The 22227-nt window shown below is 39.9% G+C and overlaps 1 protein-coding gene across 1 annotated transcript in view; it reads left to right on the plus strand.

Annotated features, from left to right (window-relative positions):
- The window catches only part of kif6 (kinesin family member 6), a 49771-nt gene that overhangs the window by 23712 nt on the left and 3832 nt on the right, over positions 1-22227 (plus strand). The window contains exons 13-18 of the mRNA XM_070842812.1: positions 5187-5381; positions 12355-12457; positions 12962-13017; positions 19902-19952; positions 20755-20842; positions 20988-21123. Of these exons, the coding sequence (XP_070698913.1) occupies positions 5187-5381; positions 12355-12457; positions 12962-13017; positions 19902-19952; positions 20755-20842; positions 20988-21123 (629 nt within the window). The remainder of the gene's footprint in view (positions 1-5186; positions 5382-12354; positions 12458-12961; positions 13018-19901; positions 19953-20754; positions 20843-20987; positions 21124-22227) is intronic.

Below are 22227 nucleotides of genomic sequence, written 5' to 3' on the forward strand. Positions count from 1 at the left end.
AGCGAAGGGTAAGGGTTTAAAGAGGCAGCTTGAAACAGCATCTATCACAATGGAAGCACAGTCTTTGTCTGTACCAGTCCATTTAAGGAATTTGCATTCCACATTGATAGAAAATGGAGAAAAATCTGCAAAAATAAATTGAGACGGGTAGATTACAACTCCGCTTTACATTTGTACCTGCATCCAGCCTCACAGTTTAATCAACCTACTGTTGATAGTAAAATCTTCATTAACAGACAGGTATTTATCTTAAAGTAAATCTGCCAGTGTTATTTCATGGTTGGATTACAGTGCTTCTACAAACACATCAATTATGAAATGTAAGTAGTCTAGCATTCATCACCAAAATACACATGAAATGTTGTTTTAATGTGTATGTTCAGATAGATCTTTATCTAATGACTGCAGTTAATCATAATTACTATTAATCATAATTATGGTATTTGTGTTTGAATATGATATTTCTAATGGCTTTATGGGATTATTGTTCCCTCAGCCACTCTTGCTGCGGCTCGTCATTAGATCACAGAACATTAGTCGGAAAATTGAGATGTCTGCTTGATTGTTTAGCCACAAAAACCTCAGCTCTCCAAAATAAATAGAATATTATCATGCAGATATTTCACCGTAGTATTTCTTGGACTGAGTATGTGTAATGTGAAATCCTCTCCTCTTTGTACATTTTCCCTCTCAAAATGTCATACACTGGTTTTCACATGATGTAAATATAATTGCCAAAATTGGTACTGTGCGTGTTTGAAGGCACATATTTCAGCCAGTTATGCACACGCTCTACTGACCACATTGCCTTTATGTTCTTTCATTGTCAACTTTGTATATAAAGTTGCAGTAGCCTAAACTGTCAATCCCTCAGTTGGGGTGGTCTGTCTGCAGCATGTAACACTATAGTTTGGGCTGACCATGACCTTGACCGTGCAGAAGTGACATCATTTCCAGCTAGAGCCCTAATAACTATCTAGATCCAGACCGTTTCTACAAATTAAGCTTGTATCCACTAGCTAATCATTAAGCTTTCCATGTCTGTGTAACTGTCATACCCCCTACTCTGCTAAAATAGTTACTGTGAGCCATTGGTTCCTGTGCTTCAGGTTTAGTGTTCCCAGACTGACGCTGGCTCCTTACAGGGTTAATTATGGGAGAGTTCCCTGTAAAACAAAAGGGTGTATCCCTACCCACTGCCCTGTGTGTTCCCACGAATGGTTGACTCTGCACGGGAGTGGGCCACCTGGTAATGTCTGGTTGACTATGCTAGAGTTGTGTCACATCCACCACTAACATGATGATAGAGCAACAAGGAGTACTAGAATTAGTGCTGACTTTAAAGAGTGACTTTTTCACTTGCATTTGTAATGCCACATAGTGCCAGGCAGCAATTAGAATTTCTAGAATCTCCAAATTTTGTTACTGTGTTTTGAAGCTGTACTTGCAATATTTTTTTGTAAGCCTGTGCTAGCAATCCACAGAAAATGATGTAGTGGAGCTACAATAGGGGAACATATCCCTGGTCTTCTAGATATGACTACATTTGCCCAAATAAAATTCTAGTCATTATTACAGATGCTCCAAATCACTTCCAGTTCACCCCTGCAGACCACTTTTTAAACACAACATACCTCCACTATCTCCCAGGTAGCCCACTGGATACTAAAGTACTGGTCATGGCAGTAAAGTATGAGACTTGAAAGTGGCTTGAAAAAGAGCATTTTCTTTTTCTTCAGGTCACAATGGTGACATATTACTCTGTAAACAGCAAGTCACTATTCAGATCAGTATGTTGAACATAGAGTAGCCCAAATAGAGCCAATAATGGAAGCGATTCAGAGACATGAAATGATAACATTATCAGACGGAAAAGGTGAGATGTACCATTTGCATTTAGCAGATTAGCCAGTTTTATTTTCTGTTGGCTCACATGTGCTGCTGAATGTATCCAAGAAAGTCTTGGCTAATACTAAGCCAGCAGTGATAAAACACAGAGGTTATCTCACAGTGTAGTTACTGCATTGGCAAGTGTTTCCTGGATTCCATTAACAAGTCTGGCCATTGTTCAGTATGATTTCTTAGTCCTCAATATTCCATTAAATCAAATTAATACCATAAAATGTATTGCTTAAAGACTCTACAGCCTCCTCTAGCTCTTGGTCTCACATCAGTAATAGTTTATGTGCTGGGCTCAAGATGTTCATGTTTATGTATGTTTCCAAGATTTCATATTGTGAGTTTATTTTGACACAGACATTTGTTTGTACAGACAATACACTCCATTGACCTTTCATTCAGTGCCACCAGTAGGCTGATATGTTCTGCTTTGTTGGTTGGGAGAAAACAGGAATAGCAGGAACCTTGCTTTTGGTTGTGTTTCAGAGCTTCCTGATATATAAGTAGATTTAGTCACTTTTGAGATTGGACATTTCAGCACGTTAATGCCTTTAATCTCTTTTAAACCTCAACGTTTGGAAGTTGTATTACCATTATACAGTGTATTCACCTCTGGGTCTGCTGAGACAGAGACTCAACATGCTGGATATGTAATTATCATCAGTGTTCCCATAGCTGTCATGAATATGCAAATCTAAGGGCCTTATTGTCCATCCACCTCGAGTTCTGTGAGAACTTTGAACCCTTTAAGCAATGTGCAGAATTTCAAGTTTTCCAACACTGATGGAGCCTGCAGTTTAGGTTTGCCAACAGCTGCAAACTGCATATATGCAAATGAGTGCTGATTGAATGAGATTATCTAAATTGTTCCCCAAACGTTCACCCCTAAATGTTTCCCTTGTCTTGGATTAAACTGATTAGAATTACGTGGTCTTTTATTTGAATGTTTTAAAGTATGGTAGGGCTCAATTGTCCAAACATTAGTGAATATACAGAATACACTCACCATTAACTCCTCTGTTGGCACGGTTTGACATTAGCATTGGCATGTCTTTGGTGTCTTTTGGACAGTTGGCTTTAATCTGGTGTTTTTCAGATCTGCATCGCACATTGTCCGAGTAACTGACCGGAAACTCTGATCTGTGTTAAATCCAAACCAATTTTGGTAATAATATTGGACATACAAAGTTTTTTTTTAGCTTCATTGACCTCTCATCCCTCACTCATCACTTTAGTTTGTGCGTTATTACATTCTGTCACCTATTCTAGTAACATTTCATGTTTTCTGTAACGATCCTGTTGCTGATGCTGTATTGCATCTTTGAAGATGCAAGGATTTTACGAGAGGACACTAACTCAACAGCAAGTGGATTTGCTATTTCTACTTTCACCTAAATAGTGAATAATAGCTTTTGAGGCATCCCTTATGCTCAAACCTTCTAATATTGTGACTGTAATCTAGCATCTTAAGGGGAGGACAAACTATATTCCTTATTTTTTCATTCCTTATATTGTATGGAACATTGAAATTGGAGCAATTTGTGGCACCACTGAAAAGCATTTTCTTTATTTCCTGTGATGCCTGCTTTATAGGACACTATAATAGAGAGTGACAAGAAAGATGAGAAGGAGAGATTGAATGCGAATCATGAGTTTGACCGCAGTTGTCAGAGTGCCTGGCATGTGAGCCACCCCACAGATCTAACGTGCAACCCCTAAGATAAATTTCCATATACTAGAGGAGTATGGTAGTGTTCAGCATAAATGAAGATATCAGATGCCAGAGATCTCAATAATGGAAAAACCTGGTGAACAACAGTCTGAGGTAATGACTTGTATGAGACAATGACATAGGACCCACAAAACAGCCATATTTCTCTGTAAAAGTTGGCTTCTATAGGTCATTTGGAATTGAGTCGGTTTTAGATGTTGGCAGTTTTGAGAGGACTGCATGGTTGGTTTCATTGGAAACTGTAATTGGAGATGTGGTTCCTTCGTGTTATTGTTCCCACTGACATCCCCTTTGTATTGGCTGACAGGAATATAAATTAACATCTCGTTCTCCTTCAAAACTACGTCCATTCATCATCCAAAATAATGACATTCAGGCTTTTTTTTTTTTTGACCATCCTAAATTATCTGCTGACCACCACAGTTTCTGTCTGCCCACAACTAGATGTCTGCTAATCTCATGATAGGAACATGCTTGAAGAGCAAACTAATGTGTTGCCTCCAAATTATGGGTTGTGATTAGGCCATCAAACACACGTTTATAGTGGAAAAACAGGCACACAAGTCAGGGGGTGAATGAATATCTTATGAGACTGTAATGTTTTATTCATGCAGGTAATGTATATGAACATCAAAACTAAAGGTTAGACAGGACTTTTCACGAGCTTCAAAGGGAATAACTTAAACTAAGCTTTTGCCCCGTTACCTGCTAACCTGCGATTTGATTTCTTGACCTCTGTTGACATCTTAAAAGCAATCTTGGCAACTTTCTGTTAAAGGTCTTATGTCGTGTTTTTCTCATACGGTTTCTCGTGTATTTCTAGTTCATACAATTGCACTTTTTTCATCTGTCAGCAGGTCTGATTACAAAAAATTGCCCATGCTAGCACAGTCCTCTCTGTTCTCTGCGGTGGAAACAGCAGTGTGTTATACAGTAAAAGATGTCAGTTTCATAATCAAATTTGAAAGTTCTGAACGAATCTCTCTACTATAACCTATATACTTCATATTCTGCTGCATGTGTTATTATTAAAGAATATGTGAAGCCAGATGAAAGCAATTTGAGGCAGTTGATCGAATATATAGCACTGTAGAGTTGGAAGCAGAGTAAAGTGCATGAAACTGAGGAAACGATTATAGAAAAGTGTTGTACTGCACAGACACATTGCATATGGAGAAAGGAAACATGTCATGGCAACAAAAGTGTGAACAGGATCTATGCAGTCTTGCCTTTCATGTAGCCTTACAGAAACATCTACAGTAGAAGACAAACAACATAGGTACAACCTGCCCGTGGGAGAGGATTTTGTGGAATCATGAGTCTCTTCAGCCTCCCCGGCTCCTCTTCTCTCCACTGACTCACTCCAGACCATGTTATCATCCTGAGCCCATAAGGTCCAACGCTGAGCACATGTCAATACCCTGCCATTAATAAGAAAGCCCACCATGATGCCTGCTGCCTTGATATGTATGTGCAATTAGGTGAAAGAACTGTTTTCCTTCCAGTAATTTGTCTCAGTCAAAGCCAAATAGAATCCTTAACTCTGTGTCTACATGTATCCTAATAAAGATGTTGAAGAAGGAGAAAAAAAGGGCCTATGATGCTTCTAGTCAGCTTGCTAACATCACCAGTGGCCAGAGTCTGGCCTCCCAGAGTGCCCTGAAGTTGTCCACAACACAACTGTTGGATGGAAGCACGGACACTCCCTCTGCAGACCACGGAGGGCGAGCTATACAGTACATGAAAAGAGGTACTTTAAAAATCTTGATTCTTTTTATTGCTTGTCTTTATGAATCAGTTTTTACAAACTATTTGAATTTTAAAGTACTTTTTAAAGCCTGCAGCTTCCATTCCCATCTTTGTGGTTCTGTTACTCAAGACCTTTCCTGGTAGCACTTTTGGCTTAGTAATTGAAATGCATTTAAAGAGGGCACAACATTAAAGGTTTGGGCCAATAAATTACAGAAAATATACAGTGTTTCTTTAAACTTACAACTAATGGTTTTAGCCACGTAGAAAGTCATGGTTTTAGTTGCCTCCACCCCAAAATAATTGGAGCTTTCATTAGAAAGTAGATGTAATGAAGCCTGTCCACTGCAATGTGGACTATCCAAAGGAACAGGAACATGATCTTTGGCAACAGATGTTGCTGTTGAATTTTTTTTTTTGGATGTATTTTTTTCCTTGCTGAAAGCTCTACAAACAACATTGCATCCACCTTTATTGTATATGTGCGGTCGCAGAATTCTCAAAGACAGACATCACAAAACTTAGCACATAAAACCGAAACAATCTCCATGGTTAGATAATGAGCTTAATCTCATGTTTTGTTCGTTGTTTGTAATTTGGGTAAACCAAGCCTGTGGCTGCTCACTGCCACTAAAAAGTAAGACTGAGTCAAATGATTCCCATGGGGACTAATGAAATACTGTATACATTAAACAACATTTTCACAGATGTTGACTCCATCAATCTTTCGACCCGAAAGAAGCAATGACTTTGTGATGCATTAGGTGCTAAGAGCACAGACAGGTGATCTTTCTCAATTGGAATGTGGGCAGTTCTCTGTGGTCATGCTGATTTTTAGGGTCCGTTGAAGTTCCCTGTGGGGCATGACAAATCCCTGATTTCTGGATTTTTTACAGCATGGCAAAGAGTCTGATCTCCCAGAGCTCCCTGCAATGTCATCAGTGGGATTACATATATTTAGGAGTTTCCTTTCAGAGGTCACTCATGTGGCCCAGTGTTATCGTTACAGCAAAGCAACATTAGACAGTACAGTGTATTAAACCTGTAATTTGGTGCTGATGAAAAGCTGATGTGTTTAAAAACCTTTAATACTTAGTGGAACATGAAGTAGAGCCCAAGGGCCAAGAATGCTGCAATATAAACACGAGAGACACTGGTTAGACATGACCTTGTTAACAAACCTGGATCTATACATTTGAGAAAATGTCCATTTAGAGGCTGTGTATCCAAATGAAGAGGCATTGTTCAAATTGTTACCACATTCTTGTTCAAATTGTTACCACGTTAGTCTACTTGTAACTTTTTCAAAATGAACTTGGTTTAAATGTAACAGGAATATGGAGATTGCTGAAAGTTCAGCAGTCAAGCTTTGAGATATGCTGCCCAGCCAGCAGCAGCATTTATTTGGCTTTTCCTGTTTAATTTTGGTTAAGTGGAGCCTTAAGTGTGATGATGAACCTGAGCCCTTATAACGAGCTTGGTCATAGCCATCGGGCACAGGGGTTTGAGCCAGCAACTCATCAAACCGGGCCTGCGCTCCTGTCTGTGCTAACCACAGCTTCGACATTTTTGTGTAATGGTGCCCAGTGCGGTAATAAGGCCAGCAAAGGGATAATTGCAAACAGGGTCTCTGAGAGAGTGATCCCATTAAAAAACAAACACATGTTTGAACTTGGTCCAATCAGAATTAGTGAGCGAATCAGTCATTCATCGATGGGACAATGAGGAGCACTGTGATGGATGGCTGTAAAGCTGTGGTTTCCAGAACCACTGATAAATGATGTGCCGTATGTATTAGTCTCTCAGAGTGATATGTGATCTAATATGGAGCAAGCATGATCATCTCACCAGAGTATTTGTTTTCACCTGGCCCCACAAGTCCTCTGTTTTTCCTCCCTGCTTTCACGGGACAGGATGACTTCTGTGGATTCCACTTCCATTTGGTTGACCTGTGGCTGCACAGCACGACACGCCACACAATTGGACAGTGATGACGACTGCTTGATAATGCTGTCAGTGTGCTCTTATAGATGCCAGTATATGATCTTGAGAGAAAAGTTATATTTACCGTACACTGAGTATCTGGTGGCCCTTATGACCAGAAACATCAAAACCTACATGACCTACAGTGTGTCTGGGTTGATTTCCTGAATGCACTCCACAAAGCCATACTACATATAAATATTGAAATATTACATCTAAGCTGTTTCATAATTAAATGAGAGATCACATGGGTCATTTCTCTCAGACTCACAAACACAAGTCTTTGTGAGGAATCTTCTCGGCTCTGACCATAATACTTGAGTTACTTTTGGCCACGGCACCCAAAACGTCTGCAATACCGCCTTCAAATGATATTTTCATGGCTGTTTTCCCTCGTATTGAGTGATAAGTTATTACTTTAATGACACACAAGTAAAAAAATGTTGACTTTGTGGAAAATAGGCCCTTAGATGATCTTAACATGGGGATGATAACTGCTAAGTCTACGTCATGATTCACAGACCCTGTTTGTGTTGCCCTCAGGCATTTATATGAATGACCACCAACTCAGCCTCATTTTTACCTTGCAGTTACCTCCAGTGAAGAGCTGCAACGCATATGATTCCAATAGATATCATGTTATAAATCTCAGGGTTTTTCTTCTTTCTTCTATCAAACCAATGGCTGTAATGCCAATTTGAAATCTTGCTTTTTCTCAAGTTTCAGGAATTGTCACGTACTAGTTTGAGCGATACTGGGGTATCTTCACCGGGCTGGCCCCCAGCACTCACTGGACAAGATAGTTTTCAAGTGGGTGTATACAGGAACATATGAGAAGAAAACAAGGGTGTTTGTTGATTCATTTATTTTATCTCCCTGCCAGTATTGTATGGCATACATCCAGTGTGGGTCAATCCTTCAGATCATGGGTTACTGTAGCAGGTGCTAGCTTGTGGTGTCAGATTTTAACTATGAGTGAGACTTGGTGAGACTTGGCCCAGTGGACATGGTGTAATGTTTTGAGTTGTATCACCACATCATGCATAGATAATGCATTCATAAATGTTTTCAACAACTTTGTCCAAAGAGGGTAAAAGAAACTAAACACAACCCTTATTATTAATATTATTATTATTAATATTATTATTATTAAAGTTCAAGATACTGAAATTTATTAGATGAAAAAGTATCATTCTCAGTGGCATTGCCATAGTCTGGAGTGTCATCAGTTTACATTTCTGTAACTCATAAATTGTGTCCACATTACTATCTACAGTAATTAAGAGCTCCTTCCTTCCTGTTGGTCTATATACAGGCTTGTACTGAAGTGGATCTCTCTCGTGTAGCTAGTGCTAAATCCTATCCTGACTCACTGACCGCAAACTGAGTAAATCACTCAAGGGTGCTCACATTTGCCATGGCTACTTTAAGTGTTTAACTATTTCTCTTTCCCACCTACAAAAAAATGTAAAGCAATTACATTGAAATTGTTTGTGTTGGGGCTGCTTGTACAGATGAGAAGGCTACATGGGAAAATACCCCAAATTTGACTGGCCTGGATTTTGTTGCTAAGTCACGAACGCGGATGCTGTTAGCTGATTATATCATTGGTATGGCAGACTATGCAATGACTAAATTAGGTACTTCTTCTATGGGATTGTCCGTTTTGCTGTGAAAAAAGGTTGCTCCTAATTCCCAGATCCTGCAATCCCTTGCTCGCAGTTACATGTCCACTCTGGAATGTTCGACCTTTTCTCACACTTAAGGAGAAATTTCTGTCTCTTTCTGGTCTGTTTGCAACCAACACTGTGAGCAGAACACACTTCCAACTCCATCAGCTGTTAACCAGTGGGGAAAAGCTAGATGTTGTCCAGAAAGATCTTGCACTTTGGGAAGCAAAAGCTTTTAAGAACACATTGAGCAGTTCCATGAGTATCAGAGAAGACACGTCTCCACTTCCAATCCTGGCACACACGTGGTGTTGGGGATTTTTTTTAAAGCGCCAGTTAACACTGTAGTGTCAAAGGTTTTGCAAGAGGCCTATTACTTTCAGTTACATATTGAATTCCTCTTAAATACACAGAATGTGCAAAATATTAGGAACGCACAATTGACACAGTTGTTTTATACAGTGCTCTGCGTTATGTATCATATGTTTCACATCTGGAGTGCCTATTTTCCATGACCCACTTGGAGACTCATAACCAAACGATATGCACATTAGATCATTATTCTTTACTCTGTCCTAATTCAAAACAAATGCACTTCACTTATCCTTTCCCCGTGTTCGATGGGTCACTGAATGTTTATATATGTTTTAATTTAGGTTTAATCTGAGGGTTCTGGTGCTGTAGCCAGCAGCCTCTATGGTTACAATGAGGGTAATTGCTGTCCCTTGAAGATTAACTGTAAATGTAATGATGATGACCTTTCCATGGAAACCATTCATGCTGATTGAATGGCGTATAATCGACTCTACTTTTTCCGTAATACATCCTTCGGTACTGGGCTCTTAGATTTGCCAGCACAGAACATCAGAGAGTATTTTTCTTTCTTTAGAGGAAGGCCACTATCCCTGTGGAGGCGCACATGACGACGTTTTGAGTTCCTCGTAGAACTGGATTTCTATTCCTACTTTGTGCACTGTAAATTTCAAATGGGACTATTCTGAGTCTGAGTTGCGGCTGTGAGCTTCACTGAGGTTGATTTATTGTCTTCTTTCACAGGCGCAGATGTACAGTGTCTCCTTTTTACATTCTTAAGATTGCTTTCATAGTGTAAAAACAAATTCCTGTTGTAATTCAGGCTGGTGATGTCTTGTATTAAGCTCACAGAAATTCAAAGGAGATTTACAGGGAGCGTTAGATCTCACTGCAAATCCTGCTAGCATGTAATGAGACACTGATGATTCCACCAGGCCCTCCACATGGTTCTGTGATCCAACCAGAAGCCTAACACAATAAGGACACCTCAGTAAGTCAAATACTACTGTCCCCGCAGGAGGCCACAGTGGGAACATACAATCTACTTGAAATATTATTATTTTTCTATCAAGCAGACAAGTTCTAACTTTTTCTGCAAACAGTTAACATTTGGTGTCAGACATTTTTCTTCTCATAAATTGATGGAAAAGTACGGTCATACTTTCCTGGTATTTCAGTTTGAAAATTTGTTGAAACAGCAACAATAGTCACGACACATTCCTCCTGTGTAAAACCTCTGTGGTTTGTCAGCACTTGAAGCGCGGAAAAGAAGAATTAGGAAAGTTGGCCTACGAACCATGCGATCTCATTACCCCACAAATTATGTTAGTACAACATAATATGATGTCATATCACTCTGAGATATTCCTGGAATGTTGCTTTTTACACGAGTCGAATGCAGTGCGTTTCCCTCAAGAAACCCCTGAAACTGATTTGTTGAGGTTGGCTCTTGCAACATACTGTATGCCTGTGAGATGCCTGCTGGTTTCAATCAAGACTTTCCAAAAATAAAGAAACAAAATTCCTAACTGTCCTGCAATTAATCTCACATGAGTTACTGTCCTGCGTATGTCTTTTGTTAGAACAGCTTTGTCACAAAAATCCACACGTTTTAACAAGGCTGGAATTTATTGGAAATCATTGTGAAGCTTTGGGTTTTCCACAGAAATCTTGCAAAATAATGGTGGTTTGTATCCTATCATAAAATCAGGTCATACATAATCCAGTACAGTCTTGCATTCAAGAAAAAGCATGTTGGTTTGTTGGAAGCACAGAACTTGTTTTGCTGGAAATTTGACGTGTCAAGTTGATACAGGAACCATGTGGTTGCTTCTCTTAATGACGAGAATGCACAAGGCAACTTGCAGGCGTGTTTTATGAGTATGTGAAAAGTGATGATAGCGACAACACAGACTGATTATGCTATATGGAGCAATTCTGAATAATTACTTGTCAACATCAATGTCTCCTTTTGTCTTCTTTTTAACAGCAAGCAATTTGACATTGAAGGAAAAGCCTGTGTAATTAATGATAATGAGTTACATTAATAACGACCACCCTCCATTTACTGTTGCTGATCCACTTCTAAGGCCCTGGTGTTTTGCATGCTGGCTCGCTAGAATGGAAACAAGCAATTGTACTCTCACTGCTGTGGCATGCCACAGCAAGTATATGCTCTGAAAAAGTCATTTTTTAAAAATGTATTTAGCATTGTATTTCATAGTATGAAATGTCCTTTTAAATATGTTACAACCTGCAAAGTATTGACACCACCTCTCCGTAGCAGATCAGTCCACTATTGCCTTCCAGAAGGCAACAATGTCTTCTTTTTCTCTTCCCTTTTTAATGGTAGGTCTTCATTTTCAATTTAATTAGAATGGTACAGGTAAACAAAAACAAAGCACTGCGTCAGCGTGAATTGTTGTGCTTTGGTTTATTTCTTAGTACTTGAAGCAGATGTAAAGCGTTTTAAGAAAAATGCTCACCATATAATGTCACAAGCCCATAAAAAAAAATCAGCAGGATGTTATGTCCAAAATGATGTTTCCTTACATGTGGCAAGTTGCCAGAGTTCGGCGAGCATCTGCCAAGTAATAATGACATGTTAAGAATCCCTGTTTATATTTGTGTTTATGTTGTCTTCACAGCAGTAAATGGAAGGCTAATAGTCCTTCAGTTTTGTGACTGGTAATATTTGGGAGGTCAGCTATATCAGTGGGGCTCTCTAGCTAGCATCTGGCTGCCAGATTGGAGCTGAGAACCTGTGAATGTGGGAACTTGCATAGCTCAGGTCTCACTGTTCAAATCTGCACCGCAGGATCTGACACAACTTCTCATAGTTAGTAGTTTCATTTCAGTAGTATGACAAACATGCAGTCTTATTAGGGTGGTTATTTGTATGGGATGTTTAATTTAGCAATACCTTTGCTTAGTATCGATGTGGTGATATGAACAGTAGCTCTTATTAGAATAAAGCTTATGACTTAGTGTTGGGTCTTTTTCTCTCAGGTCCACTGCTGTCAAAGGGGAAGCAAGAGGCTTTTGAGATCTTCATCAGGGACCACGAGGACCATCTGGCCATTGAAGACAATAAGAATCTGCTCAAACAGAGGTTAATGACATGTTTTGAAAAATTCACATCCTCATAACTCACACAGGGAACACGCGACAGGTTGTCTTAAAGCCAAGGATAAAACACACACAAACATACTATATGTTTGTGTGTGGAACCTCAATGGGAATGACTCGCTAAGCGTTTTTCAAAAACACTCTATTTCTGTGAGACCTGTCAGTCAAGCATGAAAGTGCTGTGCCTTGGCCACTGAGAAGAATTTACAGTACGACATGTTTTAATTACGTGAGGATTAATAGCAACTGCAGAGGCTGCTAGATTTTAAAAATGTGTTGGTTTGCAAAAACCTTTGACAACCTTTATTTGATCAGCGGTTGTTTACGTTTTTTGAGTGTCATACTGACAGAAATATGGAATGTAATACATGTTTCACGCTAAATGAAAAAGATTGTCTTGCATTTGGCATGCTTATTTTTTTATTTTTAATTATTAAATGTCTTTTTTTTGCTGCATTGCCCTGAACACCTACATTTTTTTGAATAGGTCAACTCAGGCCAGAAGACTTGGGGAGCAACTGAATGAAGGCAGAAACAGAATCAGTAAGTTGTCCCATAGCTGTAAGAAATCATAATACATATAAGAGCTGTGAAAACTAAATTAAATTAAATTAAATGCTGGATTTCATTGTTGTCATCTTCAGTATGGTGTTCTCAGCCAAAGGCTGTGGTGCAAGAGTGCTGATAATTTTTGTTGTTCTCTGAGTCCCAAAAGACACCAGCCTGCCTACCTGCCTACCTGCCTGGAAAACGTTAATGAACACATCACTGTCGGGGATCCGTTACCCTGGAGTGTAGAACTGTTCTTCTGCACATTCCTGAACTTTTCCAGGTCCAAGACGCGTTCAGATTTCCACCCACCTAGGCCTCCAACCTGTGCTTTTTACTAGCCTGGCTCAGGCTGTTTTATGATCAGTCTATAAGCACACCCATATGCTCTTCTGGGCACTGTCCCTGACAGGTAGCCTTATGATGCCAAAATGAGCCCTTGCATGAACCCTAGTTTCAGTCAAAACTGAGTGGTTGTGAAGTTTACCTCGCAAAGACTTCACTTGGCTTTTGTCCGCAGTTTCTCTGTTGTGTACTACTGTGTGTCAACACTTTGACACCATGGATAGTCCATCAGCAGGGATGGAGGGACTACTGAGCTAAAAGTAATGTTACGTAAGTGAAATGATTGAAATATAAAAAACAAAAGTAAAGTCAGTTGAAATGTTGAGTACATGTTACTACATTACATTATTAAAATGGGAAAATGTTTGAATGTTACATTAGGCTCCAAAATAAAGTGCATTAATGATAATGGATGTACATAAACGTTAGTGTTTTCCCAAACCAATGATAAATTACCTGTTTAAGATGGGCACTTTACAGCCTGTGTGTACAACTGATTATCAGTTAGAAATATGCAGCTGCCTTCCTCAGCGTAGAATTACTACAACTGATCAGGAAAGAGGACAAACTAAGACAATCTGACAAACAGATAATAAGTAAAAAGGTGTATGGACACAGTGGAGTGTGGAAGAAGCTTTAATAAGCTACAAAAAAGAAATAACGTGCCACAGCAGAATAAATCTAAACCAAGAAGAAAACAATATAAACTCAAACACAAACGCAAAAAGAGAACCTGCACAGACATTGTCCCCTGGAGAGAGTTACTGTCAGTCAGTTTGATGTTGTACTCATCTATCTGAGAGCTCAGTATAATCAGTCCACTCAACCTCCTGCTGTCCTGCTGCGTTCCTCAAATAGATTTCAAGCATGCTGAGTTGAAAGAGTGTTTGGGACCAACGGCAGCGATTATCAAAAACAGTAGGAAGGTTGTTTGCACCTCACTAAAGGTAAAAGTTCCTAAGTCAGCTGAGGATCCACTGTGAGCATTTTAGCTAGTCCCAGCATTAAGCGTTAAATAAAATGCATCATCACAGTTAGAAATGAATACATACTGGTTTGAAGTCACAATACAAGTAACTTGATTCACTAATGTATCATAATGAGTTGCTTTCAAGTCCTGTCACCAGTAGCAGGACATTAAAATGATTTCACTGCACTTTGGTTGAATTTTCCAGTAAACCGAAAGCAGTTAAAAATGTGTTATTAGGGCTTGATCTGGTTTGCATTTACTATTGCAAGCTACATTTATGAATTTCCCTGGACTGTGTGTGTTTGTGGCTCACTTCACATGCCTTTGAAATGGATAGGTTTGCCTCACCCCAGTGCCTGGCATCATTGCTGCCTCAGATCACACTTGGTGGTTTGGTAGCATTCGGCTATTACCCTCATACATGCCAGCATACACTTATCACCCTTGGAATGTCTTTTTTTTTTTTTTTTTCAGCTTTCAGTCCCTGAGATGCTGACACAGCCATGTGTCAGACATGTCACACATCACGCAGAAATCAGCTATGACATCATGCAGAATATTTACTCTTCAAATGTGTCCTGCAGACATAAGCACTGCGTTGGTTTAGTATCGAGAACTTTAATTTACCAAATGAATATAGTTTTTTAACGTTTCTTCGTCTTATTCTTCATCTCAAATCTTGATGCAGTCAGATATTATTACATTGTTAGGTGCATGGAGCTGCATTCTTCCTAGATGAGAGACAGTGTTTTTAGTGGAACGTGGTTGCCTCTTCTGGATGGAAAGTAGTACCATAATATTTAGCTATGTGTTTCCTTGCCATCTTGGAAGCCCTGCTTGGAAATTTTACAATACCTGTGTCTCATGGCTAATGTAGAACATGGAAACATTTAGCATAATATAGACAAAAGCGCTGTGCTGCTTTCCCTGATGGATGTACTCGGTGTGAGGGTCAGTAGCAGGGGAGAAAGGGAGAGGTGGTAGCCCGTGGAGACATCAGTGTCTAAACATTTCCCTGGTTTACAGTATTGTTCTTGGCCACAGCATATGGCTCTGGAATCTAATCCCACCAGAGAAGCATACGTTCCAAGCCCTTGGGTCCAAAAAGTGCAAGGATATATATTTATTCAGAGGGATCAGCGATGCACATCTTCTACATTATGAAAAGTGTAGGGCAGCTGGAAATGAGCAGCATCTCTTGATTTCTCTGCCAGATGTGGGGGGGATTTATGCAGTACAGTCCTAGATGGAGCATCTGGTAACTGCTTTTGTATCCCACTTTCATCCTCTGCTCACCTTTGCTGAAGTAACACAAAGGCCGAGGATATATCGCAAGGACAGTCTGTCAGAGTCTTAAGTGCATGTCATCACCAAAATTGTTCCAAAGCACTGACGAAGGCATGTTGCAGAAAGAATGTAACTTGATGTCTACGTTGCATGCGGCCACTAGATTTTACATGACTGTTGCTATGATTTACTTGAAATTATAATGTTATCAGCTGCTTTATTAGAGTGGTTTATGTAATGTTCTTGGTTTAGGTTTTGACCTTAGACAACACTGTGTTCAACACAGAATGCTACGCTCAACTCTCAGTTTAGTATTAACAACCTTATATATTTCCTTTTATATATGCAACTCTTGTGGAGATATTTTATCACTCAATTTCTATCAGATACATTTGAATGAACACCCACCGAGTTACTGAGAAGCTGGATAGTATGTCTGATCCTTGGATCTTGAGCTTGCTGCGGTATTTGTGCAGAATATCACATTTAACCTCCAGGCCACAAAAATCACCAAATATTTATTGAGGCTTGTAGCTTGAAACCGTTCCTTTAACACGACGGTACGTCTGCTGACGATGTGGGGGGAAACCCTGCGTGGTTTGGAAGAGGTTGTGGGGTTGAGCCCACAGTCTTGTCCTGGAAGGGTTATAGGAGCACTCAAGTGAAATGAAGTATTGCAGCACACCGCACACCAGTATTACTTGACACGTATACAAATTAATCTTCTATGGAATTTTTCTTGTCATTGAAGTTCAGAAATACTGTTGAAATTGCTGTCAGTTTTGACAGAGTAGTCTGTAATGTCTGACTCCTCAGTCATCACTGACATATATATATATATATACATATCTACACTGTTGCCCATAAAGTTGGAATAATTGTTCAATACCCCCAATTTTGTTAAAGCCTGAATACACAGTTTGCAAAGGTTAATTGTTAAGTTTCACTGTGATATGTTTGGAAGAGTTTGATCAATAAAGTTGAGAAGATATCCACTTTATTTATCAAGAATAAATCACATTGTCACAATCATTTCATGAGAAGAGGTAAAAAAACATTTTATTCCAACTTTATGGGCAACAGTGTATATTTATATTATTCAGATATTCTAACACCACACTCCATATTGCTTGACGAGAATATTGCACAATACTGTACATATTGCACACGTACTGTGCATCTGCATTGTAATCTTGGATTAGGAGAGCGTCACTCAGGCATAAAGCACATCCAACTGTTATACCACAACCCTGACAAATATAGATAGCCATCATATGTAACTGCTTGGCCTCGGGGTTCAGTACATGCCATGACTGATGTAAGCCACACGGGTTGTGTTGGCCCCATGCGCTCTTCATGTTGCCGTTACGTGCTCCCTGCACTTCTTCACCCTGTCAACATGGCGCACTCACAGCATAAATATTTCTCAATCCATTTGTGTTACTGTGAAAGAAGGTGACCATACAGCCATGAGTTGTGGGTCATGTTGGAGAAAGTTGTGTCTGTTGGAAGACTCGGGCTGCCCAGCTGACCGCAATGTAAAGCCACAGGGCATCTGAGTTCATTTACATCGTCGGCTACCCTAGCTACTGACGCCCATACTCCACAGGCATTAGGAAAAACAGCGTCATCATGAGCATCTCCCTGTGTGTCATTTGTAACATTTCACATCATCCATTCACATCTCCACTGTCTGCTGAAACCCCTAATAGTGGTCTCCATTAAAAAGGTGTTTGTAAAGAGTTTGAAAGAGGAGCTGGTCTGTATGTTGCAACAGTTTTAAAGCATATATCAGCAGAATACTGAGATTTGATGTAAAACTCAGCCTGAACTCTGTGATAATGATGTTATACTTCATTTATCCCAGGACATCTAGAGGACACTCTTTACTCAGCGTCACTTCAGCAGGACAAATGTTTGTCTAAAAAGCTTTCAGTGTCATCATCTTCTCTTTGACTAAGAGAGCGTTTTAATCCAGCTCTTTCATGGCACCATGAGAGGTGTTACATGAAAAGGTACTTTTTTTTTTTTTTGGCAAAACGATACGTCATCTGGATTTCTCATTTTTGGCGTTTGGCCCACAGCTTTTAGATTGGCAACACGGTCATATTACAGAAAGAGCTACAGCATGGGACTGTCTACATGTGTATAAGACCTGAGGGATTGTAATGGAAACTCATCACAGAAGATACTGCCATTCAATGTATCTTTTATCTTTTAGTCTGCCCCATAATTTCCCTGCCTATTCACTTGACTCACCATCACTATGATCTCTTTGTGAAACGATCTCCTTTTGTTGTCTTGTAGTAAATGTATCCCTGAGTGTGGTCATTCAATGTAGATAGAAACAGGCATGAATATGGCATATACAATATGTTTTAGTCCATTTACTTTACAGTTGTCCTTTTCCACTGAAGCATTTCATCATAAATTCAATATCTTCAATAGGGCAATTAACTTTTTCAATTAGGGGAAGAGAGACAGTGAAAACAGAGGAGCAAACACAAATGACTTACCCATATGTTCATCCAGTATTACTGCCTCCCCGTGTTTCTTCGTGGCTTCACTGGAGTCACAAGGGTTCTTTCAGAGGACTGTGGAAGTGTGACATGTTCTGTCTTGATTTAAGATGATCTTCTGCAAGAAACTCAATCACAAGTTCCCAAGTGCAAAACGTATCAATTATTTGGACTCAAATTGGCAATTCACAGAAAATAGACGTATTTAGTGTAACGATCTTTGTACTGAGACCTCATCTATGGCTACAAGTTGCTACAGTAAAGGTACACTCCACCAATTTCACACGTGAAGTCCACTGTCAGTGCAGTTGTGTGATGCCTTCTGTGGCTCTGGAGGGAGATTTCTGAAGTTTGAAAAAATAACCCTGATGATCAGGGTTATCTCAGCTTTGGCCTGGAGACCGGACATTTTTAACAGAAAGCCTGTGTTACAAACACAAGGCTTTGAATGATGAGGGCATTTGAAAGACACTAATGAGATGCATTTTTGAAATTGTATGATCCAGTGTGTTCCAGTGGAATACTCCTTTAGTGTAGAGTAGACACAGACATCTTGACCAAGGTCAGTCAGTGCAGCCTTTCATCTCTCCAACACTCAACAGCACTGCAAAACATGTCATTGCTGGTGACAGGGAAGCGGCTTACTTCAAACATCTCCAAACCAAGATGACTAAGGCTGCTTTCGCTGCAGTAGCTCTGTACTGGATGTGTACTGGACTCAGAGAAATAGACCTGGTGCACCAATTATAAAGCTAAGACTGCAGTAGTCATTAAAAGTGGCATTTTGTGTTGAATTTGGAGAAACCACCTGTGGCATTAGTCGTGTTGAGCGATTTCAATTGCTCTTGTTTGAATTGTTCATTGAACACAGCTAAAGGTTTTCAAATATTGCCAATACACCTAATTTGCAATGGGGGCTGAATCATTTTGAGTGCAGTGTATCGGTGTATACTGTGTGTCAGCCAGTGTCGCCATTACGCATTTGGCCAGAAAGTAATGACGAGTTGATTTTTTATTCCTGAACATTATAATAATATGACAATGATTAGAGCAAGTAGTAGATTCTGAACAAACTTGGACCATCCAGCTGTGTTGTTATATACTTAGATGGAAATATCAATTTACAGTTTATTTTATATTCTGCATGTAGCTACAGAAATGTTTGTTATCATTGAAAGGGTTTTTTGGGAACTGTGTCCTCATCCAAAGGGGGTCTAAGGACAGAGAGTGTTGTATGTTGTGCAGGTTGTAAAGCCCCCTGAGGTAAATTGTGATTGGGATTTTGGGCTATATAAGTCAAATTTGACTTGACTAACTTCCTGCTCTTACATCTTTGGTCACACATGAAAGGTAGATGAACAGGAAAAAAAAAAAAGGTAATTGTTCTTTGATTGAACTCACTTTGCTGAGGCTTATGTTATGGCATTAAACCAGCATGATTCGTTGCATCCCCACTGAATTCTTGTGCAGCACCTTCAGGAACAGTCTATTCTGTATGATGTATATCTCTTCAGAATAATACTTTGTAAGAATCATTTTCAAGGATTTTAGAAGATCACAGTGTCTACGCAGGAGAATACAGTCGAGGAGTTGGTTGAGTCTAATTATTAAAAAAGGGATTGGATAGTTTCATGTGGATTCAGGGCAGTGGTGGAGTATTAAATCTCTAACAGAAGATGTGTATCTTAATTTTAAAAAGGTGAACTTGATTGTAGAAAAGGAGGTAAAGTGTTTTTTCTTCCTTCTGTCTTTCTCAGATGAGTTGAAGAAGCAGTTAGAGATGCAGAGGAGACAGAGGGCAGCTCATGGTAAGATCCACTGACAATGTGATATTCACATAGCGTTTATACCTTTGCGTCTATACAAGAGCAATATAACATCCAACTCCATCTGCCCACACCAGCAGCTAAACAATGCATGGACACTGGAAGCAACTAGATGATAATCATATGCAACATTTGTTGTTGTGCATTTTGTTAGCCATAGAATAACTGACAATCCTGGTTTGCACTCAAATTTAGACAGTTGGCTCCTCAAACATTAACTGAAAGGAGGAACAAAGCTGTCACAAATGGAAGTTCTGTTTACCATCTTTTTTGATATTGAACCCCTTTCAGAATGGGGTAGTATACATTGTGGGTGCTCTTGTGCTGGATGTGCGGCAGTGCCCACTTCAAAGCCCTCGCTAGGCCTCGCTGACTGAAAGCTTAGTGACCAAAGGCTGGGCGTCACAGCTCTACCACTCCTTCATTTACTCTTTCCTGACTGTTTTGATCAGTGACATAAATGCTTTGATGAGAAAATCTGGTTGTAAAAGACACAAACATCTCCTTCCAGTTCAGACAGCAAGAGCTTTTCTTGTTATTTTGAGTCCAGCATCAGAGAACAATTCTCAGCAGCCTGGCTTTTATTATCCGGGGCCAATATTGAAAACACTTGCTTTAAAGGAAATGCGCTCACATGTACACAAAACATGCTGACTAGCTTTTAGACAAGACAAAAACAAGAACCATTAGGACTGCATTTGTAATTTTATCCTCACTATGTCCACATGTTATCTGTCTTTAAAAACATTTGTCATGCCTTCTGCCTGTCCCATTCTGTCCATAGGCATAATGGGGAATCACACAGAGGCCGAGGAGGAGGTTGATCCGGTGGAAGAAAACCTCTGCAAAGGCATTGAGCAAGAAAAAAAGGCGTGAGTGTAAAGTGCATTTTAATGTATTACCGTACCAAATGTTTTCATAGTTTCTCTCAAGACCCTGCTGAGATTGATTAGACACAGCAGATGTTGTGTAATGTGGACAAAAGATGAATTTGGTGATGCTAATATCTCCCGTCAGTTACAAGAGCACCATTGGCCGTCTAAAAGCATTGAGGACAGAGATTGAGCACCTGCAGCTGTTGTTGGAGAGGGCAAAGATCAAGCTCCAGAAGGACTTCCATAAATGGTGGAGCCAGGAGGCTTCTAGTGAGCAGGTGACTGACCTTACTCTTCTCTACCAATCCATGTGACAACACCACATAAAGCTTCTGTGAGCATGACATAATGGCAAGGCTAGTGTGTCAAAGACATGTTTGTGACAACAGACAGGAGAGCTTGTCTGTTCACTTTCCTCTCTATATTTATGGATGCTTCTTTTGCGTGTTTTCTGAATATTGGCCTCTGTGGACATATTTGTGTGTGTGTGTGTGTGTGTGTGCGTGCATAAGCATGTGTGTCTGACTTCGGAGGCTTTTATGGCACCAGTGTGATCCTTGCAGCCTCTGTTCTGCATCATGCTGAATGGGCCCTAGTGGGTGGATGTGTAGGAGGGAAATACACAGATACACATTTTTACAGAATTCCATGTGACCCAAACAAGGGCCTTGAGAGCAGCTTGGAGGCAAAATAGCAACAGCATTGATACACAGACTCAGCAGTTGGAGTCTTAACAAGAACAGCATGTTCATAAGGTTTCTGCAAACAGTAGGGGATGAGAAGTGACTCAGTGTTTATTTCAGTCCTAATAATTTTGTGTTTGTGTGTAAAAACTTAAAGAGGAAGTAGGAAGTGTGCCACAACATCGAGCCTTCATTTTCCCAGCAGACTGTACCCAGCGGCAGACAGATTTGCACAGTGAAAGTGAGGCTCATGGTGATCAGTCTAAACACTGAAGGTGTCATTAATCTATAGCCATTACACTCAACATTTCCTTCATAATGACAAGTTAAAGCAAAAAACGTGTGTCCCTCCACTTTAGTGAAAGACAATGGAGAGAAAGATGCTGTGAGATCTAAGTCTCTGCTCTCACACTCACACACTTTTGCTCGGCCTTGAAGGCTGTTGCGCACATTTCGGAAACCAACTGCAAAGAAGATGTTAAGCAGAACATCTGTCCAGCAGACATCGCTGGCCTTCTTCTCTTTGGTTTTGATCTTATCAATGGAACAATATCTCACTCACATCTGAGCAAGGTTTGGGAATTTATTACTGAATGACAAATGGAAAGAAGAGGAAGTTGGACAGACAGGCCTCACAGGAAGCAGGCTGCTTTCCTTGCCAATATACTTGTATACTACAGCTTTGTCCGACCATTTCTT

Source organism: Pempheris klunzingeri, chromosome 13 (assembly GCF_042242105.1).
Source record: "Pempheris klunzingeri isolate RE-2024b chromosome 13, fPemKlu1.hap1, whole genome shotgun sequence".
Taxonomy (NCBI): Eukaryota; Metazoa; Chordata; class Actinopteri; order Acropomatiformes; family Pempheridae; genus Pempheris; species Pempheris klunzingeri.